This window comes from Caretta caretta, chromosome 9, assembly GCF_965140235.1.
Source record: "Caretta caretta isolate rCarCar2 chromosome 9, rCarCar1.hap1, whole genome shotgun sequence".
In the NCBI taxonomy this organism is placed as follows: Eukaryota; Metazoa; Chordata; order Testudines; family Cheloniidae; genus Caretta; species Caretta caretta.
Window position 1 is genome coordinate 91572558 of NC_134214.1, and position 19174 is coordinate 91591731.

General features: G+C 42.5%; 1 protein-coding gene across 1 annotated transcript in view; it reads right to left on the reverse strand.

The window, feature by feature from the left end:
* PASD1 (PAS domain containing repressor 1) overlaps positions 1 to 4232 on the reverse strand; it is a 163746-nt gene extending 159514 nt beyond the window's left edge. The window contains exon 1 of the mRNA XM_048864438.2: positions 3972 to 4232. Within this exon, the coding sequence (XP_048720395.2) occupies positions 3972 to 4129 (158 nt within the window). The 5' untranslated portion in view covers positions 4130 to 4232. The remainder of the gene's footprint in view (positions 1 to 3971) is intronic.
* Positions 4233 to 19174: the final 14942 nt, after the last annotated feature.

Sequence of the window (19174 nt, forward strand, 5' to 3'; positions counted from 1 at the left end):
GGTAATTATTAATCCCATTTTATAGATGGGTGACTGAGGTAGAGAGAGGGGAAGAGTCTTACCCGAAGTCACGCACCACATCTATGGCAGGGCCTGCAATGGAACCCATGTCATCTGGGAAGCAGTCTAGTGCCTTGAACACAGGACCATCGTCGGTGTACACATTTTTTCTGTGCAGTGGGTAGTCCTGCATGTTACTGGGGCCACTGTCCGATGAGTCACTGCGATTCAGTATAGTAATATTAAATCACAGGTCTGAATGTCTGTTCTCTAAACATACAGATTCTTGCTCTAATCACAATGGTTTTGAAAAACCAACTTGCCAGCCATACACAAGGTCATATCACAAATGGCTGCTGAGTCAGAATTTGATTAGTGGGCTGGAAGCATGGCTGGATTGCCATGCTGAAAGTCTAAATCCAGAACTAGAAGTGAGGCAAGCTATTTGTTTAAAAGAGCTATGAAACCAGTAGTAGCATCCTGCTAAAGGATCTGAGGTGGTCACAGAAGGCAGAGATGTGTGAAATCCCAGATGTCTCATTGGACATTTTTGCTGAGGGAAGCTGAAATATTTCACAAGTTTCCTCCAGATTATTGCAAACTCTCTCAAAGGTGGAGTTTTAACCTGCTCCATGAGCCAATGCAGAGGGACTTTCCTCAGCAACAAGTGACTTCTGGCCAGAAGCTAATCAGACAACTAACTGAATGTTGCTATTTTCCCGACGTTGTAATTTTTGGAGAGTGGAAAAGGACTTTTCACTATGATGATGACAAAAAATTATGTGAGATGAAACAGAACTACACTTTTATTTTGGGTAAAAGGGTTGTAAATGTCATTTTTTGCCAGCTTCGCCAGTCATGTGATTTCCCCCCACCAAGTCTGAGTGTTATTGGGGCTGCTGTCACTTGAGTCATTGCAGTTCACTGAAGGCCTATTAAACCACAGATGACAAGGATGCTGCATTTTCGATATTGTTGGTTATTACCATCGTGCCTAGGACAACAGGTCATGGTCTAGGGTCCCTCGTGCTAGGGACTGTAGAAACGCAGAACAAAGACAATCCATGCCCCCAGAGAGATTACAATTTAAGTTTTAGGCATGAGACAACAAATGGATACAGACGTACAGGGATGGTTGAGGAGGTACGAGAGAATGTTGTTCGGTATGCTAGGCAGTAGGCTCTAGCTGCCAGGTTTTTTGTAGGCGTCCGAGCAAAGAGGAGTTTTAAGGAGGGATTTGAAGGAAGATAACGAAATAGCTTTTTAGATGTTTATAGAGAGCTCCTCCCAAGCATGAGGGGCAGCATGGGAAAAAGCACAAAGGTTTTGGCTTGAAAATTTAACAAGTGGGTGATGGAGGTTAGCTCATGGGCCAGTCGGAGGCAGGAGTCGACATCTCAATAGTGAAGGAGAGATTATATGTAGGGTAGTGATAGACTGCGAAGGGCCTTGAAAGTGAAGACAAGTGGCTTATGTTTGACGCAATAGAGAAGGGAGAGTCAGTGGAGGGATTCAAAGAGGGGGGTGACATTTCTATAGTAGCCTGATCTTACCAGAAGTTACATTTCTCTAGGATTTTCTTATGCTGCAAATATTAAAAAGTCAAAAATTAAAGTAAATGAAATTGGAAGGCAATTGACACTTTCCTGTCATTCTTCAAGGGCAAAAGGGGGGAGGGGGGTCAAATACATCTTTGGTGATAACGGTGAGCTATCTTAAAAGACATAAGAGCCCAGAACTGTTGCTACTCTGATTTGGGGAACAGGAGGTTTTGGAAATAGGTCAAAGATAGGGCTCCTCGATCAAACATTCCTCTTTATCAGAAGTTTACTTTTGATGCATATTTGCTTTTCACAGGATTCCCATACAAGTCCAGACATGAATAGGTTGATGAGGTAAAACGCCTGCAGAGATCCCATCCATACCCCTACAGGGACTTTACACCAGAGGAAGAGGAGATCACCACTTTACATTGATCTTGAAAGAACCCTTATCCCCAGCAGGTGTGAATTCTGGGAACAGCACCAGAATGTCTGCCATCTCCCATTGCTGCATCGCTCTTGAGATGCATTTTGGGGATATGTAACATCTTGCAAGCAGTCCCATGCCCAGTGATTCAAAAGTGGGTTAGTTTTGCTAAATGCCTCAGTCTCTTCAGACAGTAAAGCTGCTGTCTTCACATTCCCTGCTGTTGATGCAAGTGGCCATTTTGGGTGAGTGGCCAGAAGCATATTCGTTACAGGTGAAATCCACCCCTTCATCACAGGCCCAGCTCAAGGACTACTCACCAATTAAGTCCTGATAGGGCTTAAATGGTTTTAACTTGATGCAGAGCCCTTGGGGCTGGCCATCTACACAGGGGTGAATTTCACTCAATTACTGCAGACAGCGACTGACACTGGGAGTTGGTGGTGCTAGGCTCCTCCCAGGACAATCTCTTCATTAGTTAGGATTGGGCCCGGAATGACAAAAATTCATTTAAATCCCCAATCTACAGAACCACTAGCACAGGTGGTCACCCAACAAGACCTTGAGTGAAAAGGGGGATTCAAAGCACTGGTGTGTTGAATTTTAAATAGGGTCAGGTGCTGGGTTATTGTTCTGTTATTCTGTATGAATGATGCTGGGGAATGCACACCAAAACAAAAGGAGAAGGGAATTTTCCTTTTGTTGGCAATAAATAAATGGCTTTCACAATAAGAAAAAGAAGTTAAAAGGTAAGGGTACAGAAGATGCATAGTCCTGATAAAACACATGGTTGTGCCTGGTACTTCGAGAATTTTCTGCTGTGCAGTTCATTTCAGGACACATACTGCTCCTGCAGTGGCATCAACGTAGCCCGAGGCTGCTTTAAACTCAGGCAGCTGACTGTTCTGTGAAAATATTTTTGTTTGTGAAAAATTCAGATGCCTTTGCTTTTTGGTGCAAACTTCACCTCTGTTCCTGACCCTTCTGAGATTGTACTTAAGTGGCTATGCACCTGGGCTCACATCCCATTACAAAAATCCCAACATGGATAAATACACATTGATTTTTCCAGTAGCTTACACACACTTTGAGCATACACATAGTTTATGCAGCAAGCTATTCAGCAACACAAAGAATTGCAAGAGCTCCTTTCATTGCAAGCTTATGTACATCTTGCTACAATAAAGGATTGCTGAGTGCTTATCAAAATGCATGGGCTGTACACAGGGTGACCAGATGTCCCAATTTTATAGGGACGGTCCCGATACTTGCGGCTTTGTCTAACATAGGCATCTATTTCCCCCCCGATCCCAGTCCCGATTTTTCACACTTGCTATTTAGTCACCCTAATTGTACATTACCTTATCTGCTTCTAACAGTGCAAAAGTAAACAGCATGCATGCATGCAGAGCCAAGCTTATATAGCACCCTAAAATTGCAACATTTGTAGTTATCCAACATTGCACTCACTAGTCATAACACTAACATTTCCCTGGATCAAGCAATAAATCATATTACTTGCATTGCAAAGTTCCTGTATTCCACAGATGCAAAGAGTTATAGCAAAATGTTGGCAGATTAAATTCTAAACGCCCTCCCTGCCTTGCAACATTTGCCTGCCAATATTTTACCCACTAGGCACAAACTGCTCTCTGGAAGTATTACTACTGTAACATTTAAGGGATAGCTGCTTAAGAAAGATCAAATGCAGCAAACACTCAATTACATGCTCCAGATACATGGTATCATGCAGGAAGCCAGTCTTGTACTAAAACAGAGGTTATTTAGCTCTTGGATGAAACGTGCATGTCCTAAAATAAGCATGTTTAGAATTAAGTTTGGGGAGGCATGTATCTACAGAAAATTATTTTGATTGCCTGCAGCTCTTAAATGGCTGATTGCAAGTGCATCTAAGCCAGCCTGTCATTTTGAAGGGGTTTTTCAGGAATATAAAGCACACACACTGGTAACCACCACAAAAGAAAATAAAAATCCCAACTTACCTTGGGATCAGCCAGAAGTGCTCAAGCTTCAGAAATCTCCAGCAGAAGAGTTGACAGAGTTTTGCCTTATTACTCATAGAGATAGTTATATAACTGGCACCATTTCTGTAGGCAATGAGTATGTACCAATTGCACTTCCACTCAGAGATAATTCTCATTTCCCATCCCACACAGACACATCTGAGAACAACAGCCACTCAATGACGAAGGGGGAGGGGCAAGGTGGGCTTTTTATGCTACTTAGGAGGGAGGTTAATAGTATCAAAGAAAGTTCAAAAGGTCCCTGAAATTTTGAGAGCACACAGTGCAGTAGTTTAATGTTCCCTAGATTGCTGAAAGCAGCTTGGCCTAGATTCCCCTCTATGGTTTGATAAGTGACCATTCATGCAAACAGGAGAAAGAAAGTTCCTCTTTGCTTTTAATTAAGCAGTTCTCTCTGAAATACATGACGCATCCAAAAGACCTTTTCAGTGGTGTCGTTTGGGTCTTTTGGTCTAAAATCATAGTGGTGCAGGAATCCATCTGATCAGTAAAACTATTAACAGTCAGGAGTGGTTAATGAGCGACTGATCTGAAAAATCCTGTACTTTTGACTAAGCATGGGGAAAAGGATCATTCCCCTGAAGATGCAGTTGTCACTTTAATATTTCAAGATATCAAGGAGAAATGAAGAATTCTTTAGCTTAAGGCTAGGGAGGAAATAATTCTGTACCTTAACTTTGAGTTCATAGAATTATATTTTTCCACACAATCCTGCTTCCATTGCAATCAATGGTAAAATCTCCAATGGACTTCAATGAAAGCAAGATCAGGTCCTGTATTTGAAACCACAGATATACCAAAAGGTAACTTTCTGTTCAGACAGTGTCATATATATATTAGTTATTGCCATACACAGCATCCAGTACACTTACATATAGACCCTGTAGCGCTAACAGACATAAAACTCTTATGTAAGCCATAATCCTCTCACAGACTCCTTATTCAGTGAGTTTAAGAGGTACGCCACAGAAGCCTGCTGGCACTGTAACGGGTTTGGGCCAGTTTTTAAATTGTGAGATTCCAGCTGCAATGTAATCCTCTTCCTGACACCTGTGGTTATCTTTGTAAATACGCTGCTATCTTGCAGGGCTTCAAAAGTACAAGGTCTAAGTGTAAGCTAATATTTGGATTCTTCTCATAACTGACCCTGTTGCTTTCTGTACCGATTGAGTCATTAGTATTAGTCTCCTGTGGTGTTCACTGAGGCTAACAATAATCAAGTTAAATTTACACTACAAGATCAGCATTTAATTAGGTACTGTTATACAACTCATTAATTACAATGTTAATACCCTTATGAAAGAGATTTTTTTTCCCAAAGGAAACTAAAGTAATAAATTTCCAGGGAGGGAACAAGAAATTAAGTTAAAACCCTGAGTGCAGATCTGTTTATTTACTGATTTGCCCCTGCAGGTGGTCAAGATTAAAATAAAGCAAACAAAATAAAATAAAAATGTAAGCGTAAAAGTAAGGATGCTATAAAACAAATCCACACGGTGTTTAATCACTTCCTGGCTACACAGAGAAGTATGGGTAGTGCTTAAATCCTGTAGGACCATAATGATGATTACTTAAAGGGTACGAAACTGTCACTAGCTGGGCACATGCTCCTCAATTTAGAGTTTGAAATGCTAGTCTGAAGAGATTGAGATGTTTCAGAAAAGGTAATTGCTTTGTGCTGACATATTAACTCAGAAATGCCAACCGCAAACATTTTGGAAATCAGGGTCAGATCTCAAAAGAAAGAAAAAAAAACAGATTTATTAACAAATAATGAATTTGGGGTTCCTTTTTATTTGCCCTCTGGCTCTTGAGCCTTTAACTCAAGGTCACATTTTCAAACTGTTCTCTGCAGCCATGAGAGCTAAAAAATTTACTTTTCTCACCCATAAAAGCCAAGATTCTCATGTAATTATATAACTAGATCTAGAACTTTAAGAAAAGTATCAAATAACCAAGACTTGCAATAAATCACAAGAGTTGGCAGTGCCAATCAGTACTATTTTTGTATTTGTGCGAGTTTAAAATATGCCAATTAACTCCTTTATTACCCCCTACATTGTGTGTCAATTTTGGCATGAATTCAAGTTTTCTTTTCATGGACTAAGAAGTCAGAACCCTGTGTGACCTTAAGAACCTCTCAGTGCCAATTGGCAAAAGGTTCACTGTTGTGTAACAACATCATCTAACACAACTCACTACTCCGAGAATATTGCTTTCATGGTATTTATCCAGAAATGATATTATGTGAGGTCTCTGCTGAAAGCTCATGTTATACCAATCCCCATCATCACCACGAGAAACATGTACGGATGATTTTTAAGGAGTGGTGTATATGTACTGACAATTTGTTTTCAAATCTGTCACTAACCAAACAGAAAAACAGGTTTCTTCCAGACAGGAGGTAAGATACGCATCTTTCTGTCAAACGTAAATTAAGTAAGTACTGTAAGCTAACACAATGGAAGCCCCATTTAGAAACAGAATCAACAGGAAAGGAGCCTGTAGGGGAAAAGATGAGTGACAGATGATCTCTGAAGATGGACAATGAAATTTGGGGAGATAAGTAGAAAGCAAGGAGACACCCCTTTATATTGCACCAAAGTAGTAAATGGACAGCGTGTTCATATTCATGAAAACAGGATCTCAAACAGCCTCGGTTGAAAAGCTGCAAGACACATTTGGGGTGAGAAACTTCCTTAGATAGAAGCTTAACCTGCTAAAGTTAAGTTTAGTCTCTAGCAAGCATGATAAGATTTTATTTTATATATAACATTTGTTTCCATTATCCTTACTCACTATCTCTTAAATCTTGAGCTTTGATCATCAATTTAAGATTGTTTTGTCTCTCTCTGCGCTATGATGTCATATAGGAGCTGACCCGGAGTTGAGTCAACAAGCTGGTGTGGACATTGTTCCTTTTGGGACAGCAAATCTGGTATGTTTATGAGCATAGAGTGGATAAGAGGTTGAACGCTACCAGGGGCTGTTTCAAAGGGGTTTGTGGACTGGGGTATACCTGTTAATCTGCAAGAGAAAGATAGGGTGGGCATAGCTTAGAGGAGATTGTTTGGGTGGCTAAAAGGCTGGTGTCTGGGAGTGGACATCCAGTTAAGCATCAGCAAGTGGCTCGCTCATTGGAGGCAGGGGAGGTGACAGTGATGGGCAGCCTGAGAACCATCACACTAGGTCGATGCTGCATGCTTTCGCAGGTGACCTTTTGCAGGGTTGAGCCCTCATCCCAAAAACACTTGAGTGGGTTCAATTGTACTCATGTGAGCAATGCCACTGAAATTATGAATGAAATCCTGGCCACACTGAGGGGGAAAAAACAAACAAACAAAAGAACAAAAATACATAGTTGCGAGTCTCAGAGCCCTGGTCAACACACTCTGGCTTGCAGGGCTTGCATATGGGACTAAAAATAGCAGTGGAGAGGTTCCCGCTCAGACTGGAGCCAGGCTTTTTGAGCCCTTCTCCCCTGGCTGGGTTTCAGAACCAGAGCTGCCGCCCAAGCAGAAACATCTACACTGCTATCTTGGACCTGTAGCATGAGCTCCAGTCAATTGTCCTGGCCTCTGAGGCTTGCTGCTGCAGGCTTTTTCTTTTGGCAGTATAGATATCCCATTGACTTCAATGGGTCCAGAATATCACCAAAAGCATATATGTAAGATTGTTAAAAGCCAAGGCCCCTTTCTCCTTAATTCCAATTCTGAGCTTCTCCACCCCCAAGAGCTATGATCATACTGAGTTTTGGTAGGGCTAGTTGAACATTTTTTTAAAAGTTTGCTGTTCTGATTAATTTTTAATTAAAATTTCAAGTTTCATTGACTAAAAAAAGGGTCACATTTTGGGGGGAGAAAGTTTCGCAAAAAATGTCAACTTGTTTGTTGTGCAGCTGACTGAAAAATTCCAACGGGATTTCAAATGTTAGGGAGAAAAAAAAATTCTGTGAAAATGTTCATTAAAATTTTATTCTGTTTTTAGATCAGTCCTAGTCTTTGGATGTAAAAGCGGGGAAAAAAATAGACTCACTACCTGGGACAGAGAACAGCAAACTCATTTCTGTTGTAGGACTAACCTTACATTTGAACTTGGCTTCCAGAACAAGAAGGTAATTGATTAGAATAATGCTCCACCTAGACAGATTTTAACACCAAGGGTTTGACCCAGCAGCTGTTGAAATCTGTGGAAACAGTGTCATTCACTTCAGTGGGCACTGACTGACTAGACCCCATATAGAAATGGCAGCAGTACGTAAGACAGAGTATAGTTTAACATGACACCTAGTTTCCCCTAGCACTAGGAAATTTCTTAATGAATTATTTTACTAGTGAAGGACACTGTAGCATATCTGGATCATTCAAATGCTACTGTTTGTATAGTCCTGTGTAACTGGAAAGCTTGTCTTTTTCCACCGACAGAAGTTGGTCCAGTGAAAGATATTCCCTCACCCACCTAGTCTCATTGTTTTTATAAACACAGTAGCAACTCTTACAGTAAATGGCAGTAACAAATATTCATGACTTCACAAAATATTTCAAACAGTGGTTCTCAGCCTTTTTACATTTGCGGACCCCTAAAAAATTTCAAATGGAGCTGTGGACCCTTTTGAAAAATCGTGTGCGTGTGTTTGTGTGTGGTTGAATTCTGTTCAGTCAGTTTTCAGTCCAAGTCTTTCACAGACTCCCTTAGACTGTAGACCACAGGTTCAGAAGCACTGATTTAAAGCACTATTAAAACAGTAAATACATTGTAGCAATATGTTCTGTGGATTACAGTGTTGATTTTCCTTGTTATAACAATATGTTTTGACTATTTTTAATGCCACGTATTCATCTTTGGATTGGTTTGGTGGCATCACAATGAGCACAAAACACGGTGTAATAAAAGGCTTGCCAGGTAGCTACCCTTATAGAAGGGAGAGAGTCTAGTCAGAACAATTGAATTTAGTTAATTAATTCTTTGTAATTTAACAAATGGAGGTCAATATAATCCAATGTGTGGGTCTCGAAGGGATGCCTGCGCTTTATTTTTACCAGGTTCATCTTATTGAACGTACATAGCACATATGGTAGAATCTAAAACACAAAGTCTAATATTCTGAAAAGTAGCTTCCACTGCTCATTGTCCCATTTGGGCGATATCCCGTCCCCCTCACACCACATATCCCGCTCCTTCCTTTCACAGATTCTCTATCCCAGTCCGCTGCCCTACTCTTCCCCTTCAATGTCTAAATCCTGATACCCTTACTCATGCTGAGGAATCCCACAATCCCAGCAAGGAATCCCACAAATTTCAATGAGTCTCCTCATGGACGTAGGTACTTTTGTGACATGAGTAAGGGGAATTGGGCACTAAACTTCACTTTGTCACAGTCCCGCCCAAATGTTGAAGGGCTTTTAATGAAAGTTAAAACAAAATATGGCTGACCCCACTTCCTAGCCTGTCCAATCCCATAATGGAAAAGAGTGAGAGAGAAAGCAGCACAGCTGACTGAGAATCTTTTGGCAAACAGAGCAGCCAGAAACAGGGGAGTGGACATTGAATAGCTTTTCAGTGCTCTCTTTTCTTCTCTATGGGGTGGAGGGGTTTCAATACCTTGCAGGATCACCTCCAAAGTCCACACAGCTGGCAATTGTATCGAGAAAGGTGGGAAGGCATTTCTCCTCAACCTTTGGTCTAAGATCAAGCATACCTACCTGTGAGCACCTTAAGACAGGGATTGTGTTTTCTTTATTCTCTTTATAATGCTCCATGTTTGCCTATGGTGTGAGCTATACATGTTAAATAAATACCTAATACAGCACCCATTTAGTATTTGATATGCTTTTGCTTGGACAGACTTTATGCTCTATTATTATTTACTTAGATTGCACTGCAAATCTAGGCCCTGTACAGCCAAAAACAAAGTCTCCTCTCCAATGAGCAGTATTGTCAAGGTTCCTTCCCCACTGAACTCTAGGGTGCAGAAGTGGGGACCTGCATGAAAGACCCCCTAAGCTTCTTCTTACCAGCTTAGGTTAAAAACTTCCTCAAGGTACAAACTTTGCCTTGTCCTTGAACCCTGTGCTGCCACCACCAAGCGTGTTAAACAAAGAACAGGGAAAGAGCTCACTTGGAGACGTCTTCCCGCAAAATATCCCCCCCAAGCCCTTCACCCCCTTTCCTGGGGAAGGCTTGATAAAAATCCTCACTAATTTGCATAGGTGAACACAGATCCAAACACTGGGATCTTAAGAACAATGAAAAAGCAATCAGGTTCTTAAAAGAAGAATTTTAATTAAAGAAAAAGTAAAAGAATCATCTCCGTAAAATCAGGATGGTAAATACCTTACAGGGTAATCAGATTCAAAACAGAGAATCCCTCTAGGCAAAACCTTAAGTTATAAAAGACATAAAAACAGGAATATACATTCCATTCAGCACAACCTATTTTACCAGCCATTTAACAAAAGGAAATCTACGCATTTCTAGCTAGATTTACTAACTTAACAGAAGTTCTGAAGAGCATTCCTGATCTGTTCCCGGCAAAAGCATCACACAGACAGACAGAGCCTTTGTTTCCCCCTCCTCCAGCTTTGAAAGTAACTTGTCTCCTCATTGGTCATTTTGGTCAGGTGCCAGCAAAGTTATCCTAGTTTCTTAACCCTTTACAGGTGAAAGAGTTTTGCCTCTGGCCAGGAGGGATTCTATAGTTCTGTATACAGAAAGGTGGTTACCCTTCTGTTTATATTTATGACAAATATAAACAAACGAGACAGATGACTGACAAGCTGTTACCAAAAAAAGCACCTAAGCAGAAAAAGGTAGCACGTGTCTGGGATTCCACAGTTAGGTTTTGATGCCCCAGAATTGCTTATCACACAGGAGCTAGTATTTGGCCATCTCTAACTACACTGCCATGCAATTCTGAATGCTTATTTCAACCCTGCATAATGACAGGTTTCAGAGTAACAGCCGTGTTAGTCTGTATTCGCAAAAAGAAAAGGAGTACTTGTGGCACCTTAGAGAATTGATTTAGTCTCTAAGGTGCCACAAGTACTCCTTTTCTTATTTCAACCCCGTACACCTTGCCAAACCACAGCTGCTCTATCCCAGTCATTTATTTTCCCTGTGTTTGTCAGACCGTGGCAACGGAGCGGATGGCTGAGAGGCTGTAACACAGTTAATATATTGCAGCCTCTCTGCTCTGGCACATTGTGTGTAAAGGGATTACCATTTTACAAGATAGTTTACTAGACACAAATTACAGGCCCACTCCTAACACATATAACGATCTTGCTAAGTTTGCAGCTATTATTGACAGCGACAACGATGGCAGTGTAATGAGATCAAATGAGGGGGGTACATTAGACAACAAATGTTGGGCCGTATTTACAAGACCTTCTGATCAGATTCATTGGCACCATTATGCTTCAGATGAACATAAACAGAGGCTGCCTTGGCTCATACTGCCCTTCCTCACTCCTGCTCTGTCTGTTCCTTAGTTTACCTTCCTCACCTTCTTTTGTTTGTTTCATCAGACATACTTGTGCCAGCTACAGTCAGACAGGCCCCTGGGTAGGTTAAAGGATCCTTGGAAATAGAAGAAAAGAGGGCAAATTCTCCAAGGAATGGATGAAATGGCGGAAGAGGGAGACATACCTGCACACTGTGGCATTGCTCCATGGGGCTGCCTATCTACCATTACCACTACCAGTTTGCAGGAGTAACTGACAAGATAGTTGTGCGCACTGAAGTTTGGTATCCAGGACCGAGAACAAGGAGTCCTGCCCAGGGCCCCTCTCTTTCCCTCCCACACCCTCTTTCTCCTCCTACACATCATGACACAAACATTGTGTGCCTCCCAGGCAGGCAGGCTGCATACATGACAATCCCGCAGCACCCTCTGGGGCTTGGATGGAGTCCTTCCTCGCCCACAGGCATCCCCTGTCTTTCCCAGGGCACGGGAGTGGTGGAAACCTCTCACCTCCTAGAGAAGAGCATCATTCATGGGAGCAAGGAGGTGGGAGTTTTGCCTAGGAAGGAGTTCAGAGCTGGGCTTCTGCCCACGTGGAATGCGGGGGTAAGGCTTTTGGTTTGTTATTCTCTTAAAACATCCCCTCGTGATGCTGGGGACACTAGGATACAGATATATGAAAACAAAACCAAACAAACTCAAGTTAACCCCCGGCTCCCGAGGCGTTGGAGATGCATTAACCTACTCAGCCACCTCTCTGCTTCTCAGAAGTTAGCTTTGGCCTGGATTGCTCCCTTCTGTGGAAATTCAGGAAGGAGCTCTGAGAGAAGGAGAACATGGTGATTCCCAGGCAGAGTTTCCCCTAAGAGAAAAGGGGAGCCTCCACCAGAGCCCCTGTGTCCCTCCCTGGTCCCGAGAGGCCAGGGATGTCCCCATGAAGGACTTGTGCTTCTGGGGGGCCACAGCCTCCTCTCTGGTTATAAGGCCTCATGGTTGCCACAGAAGCACGTTGCCAAGGAGTTGGCATCCACGGCTACCCCAAGAGCACCTCCCACCTTTAGAGTGGGTTTCCAAGGGCAGAAGGGCAGCTTTAGTTTGTATCAATTATACACTGGGTTTTCCCTGGGGTTTGGTGTACATCCCTCTCTTCTGGCCCACTCCCCATCTAAATATCCCCAACCCCACAGAGGGCTATGAAGTGCAGGCCAGAGTAGGACAGTGCTGTGGAAGCAGATGTCTCTCACACCTGCGCACACTTCCTGAAGGACAGGGGAAGCTGCACAAAGGGGAAGCATTGGGGGCTTGCTCAACTGCCTCCTCACATTATTCCACCAAATATTGTGATATCTATCTCCCTCCCTCGTCACAGAAACGGGCACCAGCAACATATTAGAGTGAATAGATCAATGTTCCTAAATTAAGCTCACCCCACCCCCATCTGTGATGGTTTTTCAGAATGAGAGTCAAGAGGTTTTCATGGAGTCAGACTCCAAGTCTGACTAAAACAAAGCCAAACACATTATTATAAATGAATGCGGAAGTAATTTCCCCCTCAAGGATTATACTACTAGTTAGGTTTCTAGTACATTTTCGTGGTTCTGTAATCATTATCACTCTTCTCAAAATCTTTATTTTCTAATCCATTTATGTTTTAAGGTTGTAACAACTTATAAGGATTCCCAGCTCGTAATACAGATGCTCATCCCTTAGAAGCTTTTAAATAACCTCTATTGCATGCAATGTTAAAAAGACACAACCATACAAATTCTTATAATGAATGCATGCTGGGAAAATAACTTAGGGACTTCCACATAGTACCGAGCACCATAGAAGCTGGCAAATCTGCACTTTAACAGCAACTGTATCTGAAAAGAGAGGTTTTATATACAAACATGCTAATACTATATTCATCATTAGGGTACTGTAAAAGACAGCAATATTAAATAGTTTGCCATCATGGAAAGGGATAGCAATAATATTTACGGACCTTTTTACTGATTAACACACTGTGCTTTGAACTGTGATATGTCCAAGACAATATGCGACATTCACCATGTACATAGGACCCTGTCAAACCAACAGACCACTCCTGCAATTCTAACTCAGGCAAAACTCCTGTTGATGTCAACAAGAGGGGGGATTTGCTTGGGTAAAGCCTGTAGGTTCAGACCCTGGATGTTCCTCAGCTAGTGTGAACTGGCATGTGTATATGGAGCTATGCCAATTTACACCAGTGGAAGATCTGGTCCATTATTCTTAGGGATGGCAGAAGGCAAGTAGAAGAGGAAGAGCTTTTTTTGGCAATAATAAATCCGACTGAACGGATGAGGTTTCCTTTTACTCAGATTTGCCTTCACGGCAGAAGAGAGGAACTAAAAGATACATGAAGAATTTTTTTTAAAGAGTTATTCAATGATCCAAATTTAGAATATGCTTCCTGCAAACAGTAGAGCAGTTCAATGGAGACAAATCTCCTAAGTAGCACTCATTGTGCTTTGACTTGTGACTGATCAGAAATTCACAAAACTGATCCAACACGGAACATGAATTGCCTGTCATGGCTTGCGGCCTATAAACAGATACTCTGATTTCTTCCCAAGGTTTCTGTGATAGTGGAAACTGTATTGTCAACCTCCTTCCATGGAAGCGGGAACATTTGTGCATTTGAAAACAAAAGTTTATGACCTAAGTTGGTTTTCAATTGGTATTCTTGTATGTGGTATTTCACAGGGTGCCCTAACACAAAGCACAATTAACATATCGTTTTGCTGTACAACATACTCAACCAATTTGCTTAGAAGGTTGTTAAGCTTGATTCTCCACTGCCAGGTACTTGTGCAGTTGTTTACCCCTGTGCAAAGTGGGCATAAAGTGCTAGCAAATCAGAAGTCCTGCTGACAAATACAAATTCCATATGCATTGTTCCATTAAAAAATAGTTCAACATACAAAATTACTGTACAATATTCAATGGATAACCAGGACCTGCTTTTGGACAAGGTCTGGGTACAATCACGCAGGTGCATTACTAAATTTATCTCTCGACTTTTCTAGACAAAAAAAAAACAAAACACACATCTAGGTGCTTATGTAGCCAACTGAGAGCAGAGAAGTCAATCACATGCATGCATATTTGGTAGTCCAGGCAATTGCATTGAGCCTTTGTCGGCAGCAGAGCGGGGTAATCAGCCCCCCCCCCCCCCCCCAAAAAAAGACAATAGTTTGGCTCAGAGTTTTTACTATTCCTGGTTGGTCCCTAATTTTCACTTTCCCACTTCAACACACACAACTTCACCACTGTATGAAGCCTGGGACAGTTATGAAGGGGCGGGGATGAAGTTTTATCTTTAGTGCTTGCATTTGATCATGACCATAATTTTTTCCTTTCTTTCCTTGACTATTTTCATCTTGCCTTGAAACCCTGGAGTAACAAGAAAGAATGACGCAAGGTACTGAACTCACTTCTGGAATTAATACCACGGAATAACAAACAACTGGGAAGAGAGAAAGAAAGAGTCCATGTGCCTGAGAATTCACCTCCATGTCGCCGGTTCCACTGAGGCCCAGTCAGTACCAATCAATGAAAGCTGCTGTCACCAGACAGCTGTTTGGCACCCTTTGCAGTGTGAATGAGCGGTTTAGTCCTGTTCTTAGTTGATGAATGTTTACATTAAAAAAAATCCAGAAACAAAAGAACTGCCTTTGCAAATGGCAATAATTGGTATCTTTGCTGGGGACTGAATAGAGGGTGAAATCCCCTCTTGCTCCAAGAGGTTTAAGGTGTAGTGAGTGGAAGACCATAACATACCTCTGCAAATAGACTTTCAGGGCCCATTCTCTGGTACATCCAGCTTTCATTGGGTGCAGCAGAGATGGAGGACTGTCACAGAGCCTACACTTCCCTGATTCTCTCTCTGGTCCAAGGTTAGAGCGGCCTCAGGTCCGCTCTAAATTGTGCCAGCTGTGGATTGCCAGAACATATTCTCTATACCCAACTCTCCTCAGCCCCTCTACTGCAGGTCACAGGTTGGGAGGCATAGGTGCTGGCTCTTCTGAGGACTTCCCCACACTGTGGAGAGGGTGGGAGGACATGAGGAAAGTTTCCACTCCCCTTGCACCATCAGAGTAGCACAAAAGGACTGGAGCAGAGAATAGCTGGCAGCTTCCAGCTATGAGCATCAGGCACTTCTTACAATCACCAAATTTACTTTCAAATGAAAAAAAATTAAGACAGGTTTGTGCGCACACAACTATATACAAATCCTTCCAATGTGTAAGAAAGGGTCCACGGGAGGTATTACCCTTGCGCTTTTAGCCAAAGAAACCTCAGGCATTAGTTGACATTATCTAATTAATGTTTGCAAAGTGCTTTGCAAACGTAAAGCACTAGATAAGAGCTTATTAATTATCACAGATATCAATAAATGCTCAGACTGCCTGGAGCAAAGGAAAGAAAATGAAAATAATTGCAAACATAGGATCCAATTGTTTTCCAGCTCAGCTGACCTAGTGAAATTAGGATATTAAAATAATGAAGAAAATATCAGGCACAACTCTTAGACCCAACTGTGTATAAACTATTAGGACAGGGTTAAATAATCCATTCTCACTATGTCAGATACTCTTATCCCATCCAGGCAATTCCAAGTTAGCCCAGAGTGTAGAGAACTGACAAGGTCCCCCATAAGACAGCCTGCTGGCTTCTGAGGAAGAAGAACTTGCACAAGAACTGCACTGCCTCAAATGGCTCATCCCAGAGGTGGTTACAATGCACTGGCCTGAAGCTGGTGACAGGATGCCACACCTGTTGGAAGATTATGTGGCAATGCGGACAGAGGTCTCCATGCAGCTCTCCGGAACCTTTTCCTTAGCTGTAATTGACACCATGTGATGTCTCGCACCCCCCGTGGCCCACTAGATTTCTTTTTTTTGGTAGGATTCAGATTTCAGCACAGCTCTGCACTTGTCTCTCCTTTACTAAGCTTAACCTTTTTCATTCATTGTGGGAATTTTAGCAGAATCCCTTTTGATCTTCAATGGTCTACACCACTTCCAGTTCATTCCTGATTTTGGTTTCCTTTCACCTCATCTGACAAGTTCCAGGGTTTCGCCTCTTTCCCGGAGAAGGTGGGGATACCTCTGTGAGAAGAGACTGTTGTTGACATCAATGCTCTTGTGCATCTGAGAGTGAGCTTCAAGAGTGACACACAGTGGCCAGAAGGAGGTTGTTACAAACAGAACATCCAGTTGCAGACTCTGGTTGATTGTATTTATGGGGCAAGAACAGTGCTCTATCTCCAAATGCTTTTCTGTTTTGCTGGTCTTAGTCCCTCCACCCCTCCTGCCAATATAAGTGACAAGCATTGGACTCATTAGTTCTTGCATAACTTTGTAATGCTGTTGTAAGACAGCACTGTGGGAATTATCTATTCCTATCCCTATAAATAAAGACAGTTCACCTACATAATATATCACATTTATTAAAAGACAACATAGCTCAATTACTTTATAACAACCCCGGAGACTATTATTTTAAAAGAATAGGTTCAACACTGCAGCTCCCGTGTAAACGGCCCTGATTTTAATTATAGGTTTATATATTATTCAGCCAGTGGTCATCTTTATGTTGTATTGATCTCCAGGTAGGGTGTGTTCCTTGGTAAACAAAAGGAGATAAAGCTGGAACTCAAGCTGTGCAGAAGCTCGTTTGTTGTAGCTGTAGGTCTTTTGTTTAATAAACACTTCTCATTTAAAAGCCCTACGATTTCATATATCATGAGGTCACTGAAGCCAAAGGAACTCTTCGGGACAGCGAAGGGCTAGGAGGAGAATTCCTCAAATTCTTCTTGGGCAAATCACAATTGGTTCTTATATTGTCCCCACTCTTCCAGCAAAACGGAATCTCAGGTTCTGAAGAAAAGATCACGATACCTGAGCCAAAACCAAGTCATACTCTGCCCAGAGACGTCAGAGTGTGCTGGTCACCCCAAACTGTCTCAGCGCTAGGGAAGCAAGAGATAGCAAGTCGGGGCAGGGTGGGGGATAATAGGCACCTATATAAAGACAAAGCCCCGAATATCAGAACTGTCCCTATAAAATTGGGACATGTGGTCACCCTACTCAGCTCCCAGTGCACTTTACTCAGAGGACTTCAGAAATGGAAGCAACTTTGAAGCCGATCACAATGTACAGAAAAGCCAGTATTAAAAGAGGCAACAAAAAAATATCAGGGCCAAGGTAGATAGAAAGTCCTCACAAAAACTCTAAGCCAGATTCATAGAGACAGAGTTGCTCAGGTTTTAAAGGCAAAAATACACCATTAGGTGAGCTTTGGGTTCGTTATTCCTGCTAGAGTAAGAACAGGCTAAACACAGCTTACATTCCCCTGCACAGTGATGAGGAGAGTTCAGAAAAACCTCTGTAGGTTAAAAACAAATAGAAGACTACCAGATGTCCCTGGGAAGGTCTGATATATACACCACCACCGCTTCTCACCTCTTGCCTTCCCGAGTGGTTTTTTTTATTTGCTTTTTTAAGGAGCAAAATGTCCGCCTGCCCCGATTCATAGAGGCTACAGACCCAAATACAGAACCTCTCCATGGATCTTCTCCATCCCAAGAGCTCATACAGCAGCAAACAGAGGACAGGCAAACAGAGGGAATTTGCCTGGGGAGAGGAGTTCCCACAGAGTTTTTTTTATTTTTGCCTTTCAGGCTTCTGTGAGCAGTAAATACAACATCTGAAGAGGCTCTTAGAAGGAAGACAATATGGATAGTGAGCGATCAGCTGTTGTGACCTGTACAGGATGTGCCATGTTTGTACTTCTCCCAAAGGATAGACGTGACTTTGTCTGTACAAAATGCAAGCTGGTCTCCATATTGCAAGAGAAGTTTAAAGGTCCAGAGAGCCAAGTATCAACCCTGCACTGCACCAGAGAAAATTTTCTGGATAGAAGTCAGCATTTGGTACTGCAGGCACAGCATGCTGAAGAATCTGAGAGGGTAGTGCAGAATGGGGAAGAAAATTGGCAGCATGTGACCTCCAGAAGAAGAAAGGAGAACCCATGTACCCCCAATGCATATAGAGGTAAGAAACCATTTTCAGGCTCTCTGCACAGGTACTATGGTGGAGAACAGTTTGGAAGAGTCATCATGGGGGTTCCACGACCACCACTCCCAAGAGGAGGAGATGGGTGGTGATGGTCAGGAACTCCCTCCTAAGCGGGGAGGTAAGTGGGGAAGTGGGATACCAGGAGGAAACATAAGGAGGAGGGTGCAACAGGGGTGACCTCCTGAGTCATACTGAGAAAGTAGGGCAATCAGCTAGTTATCTTAGGTGCCTGTACACAATTGTAAGAAGCCTGGGAAACAAGCAGCAAGAACTGGAAGTCCTGGCACAGTCAGTCAAGGAACTACGATGTGATTGGAAAAACAGACTTGGTGGGGTAACTCACATGACTGGAGCACGGTCATGGATGGGCATAAACTGTTCAGGAAGGACAGATGGGGCAGAAAAGATGGTAGAGCTGCACTGTATGTAATGGAACAATATGATTGCTCAGAACTCCAGTATGAAACGAGAAAAGCCTGTTGAGAGTTGGGTTAAGTTTAGAGGCGAGAGCAACAAGGGTGATGTCGTGGTGGATGTCTGTTATAGACCACCAGACCAGGAGGATGAGGTAGATGAGGCTCTCTTTGGAC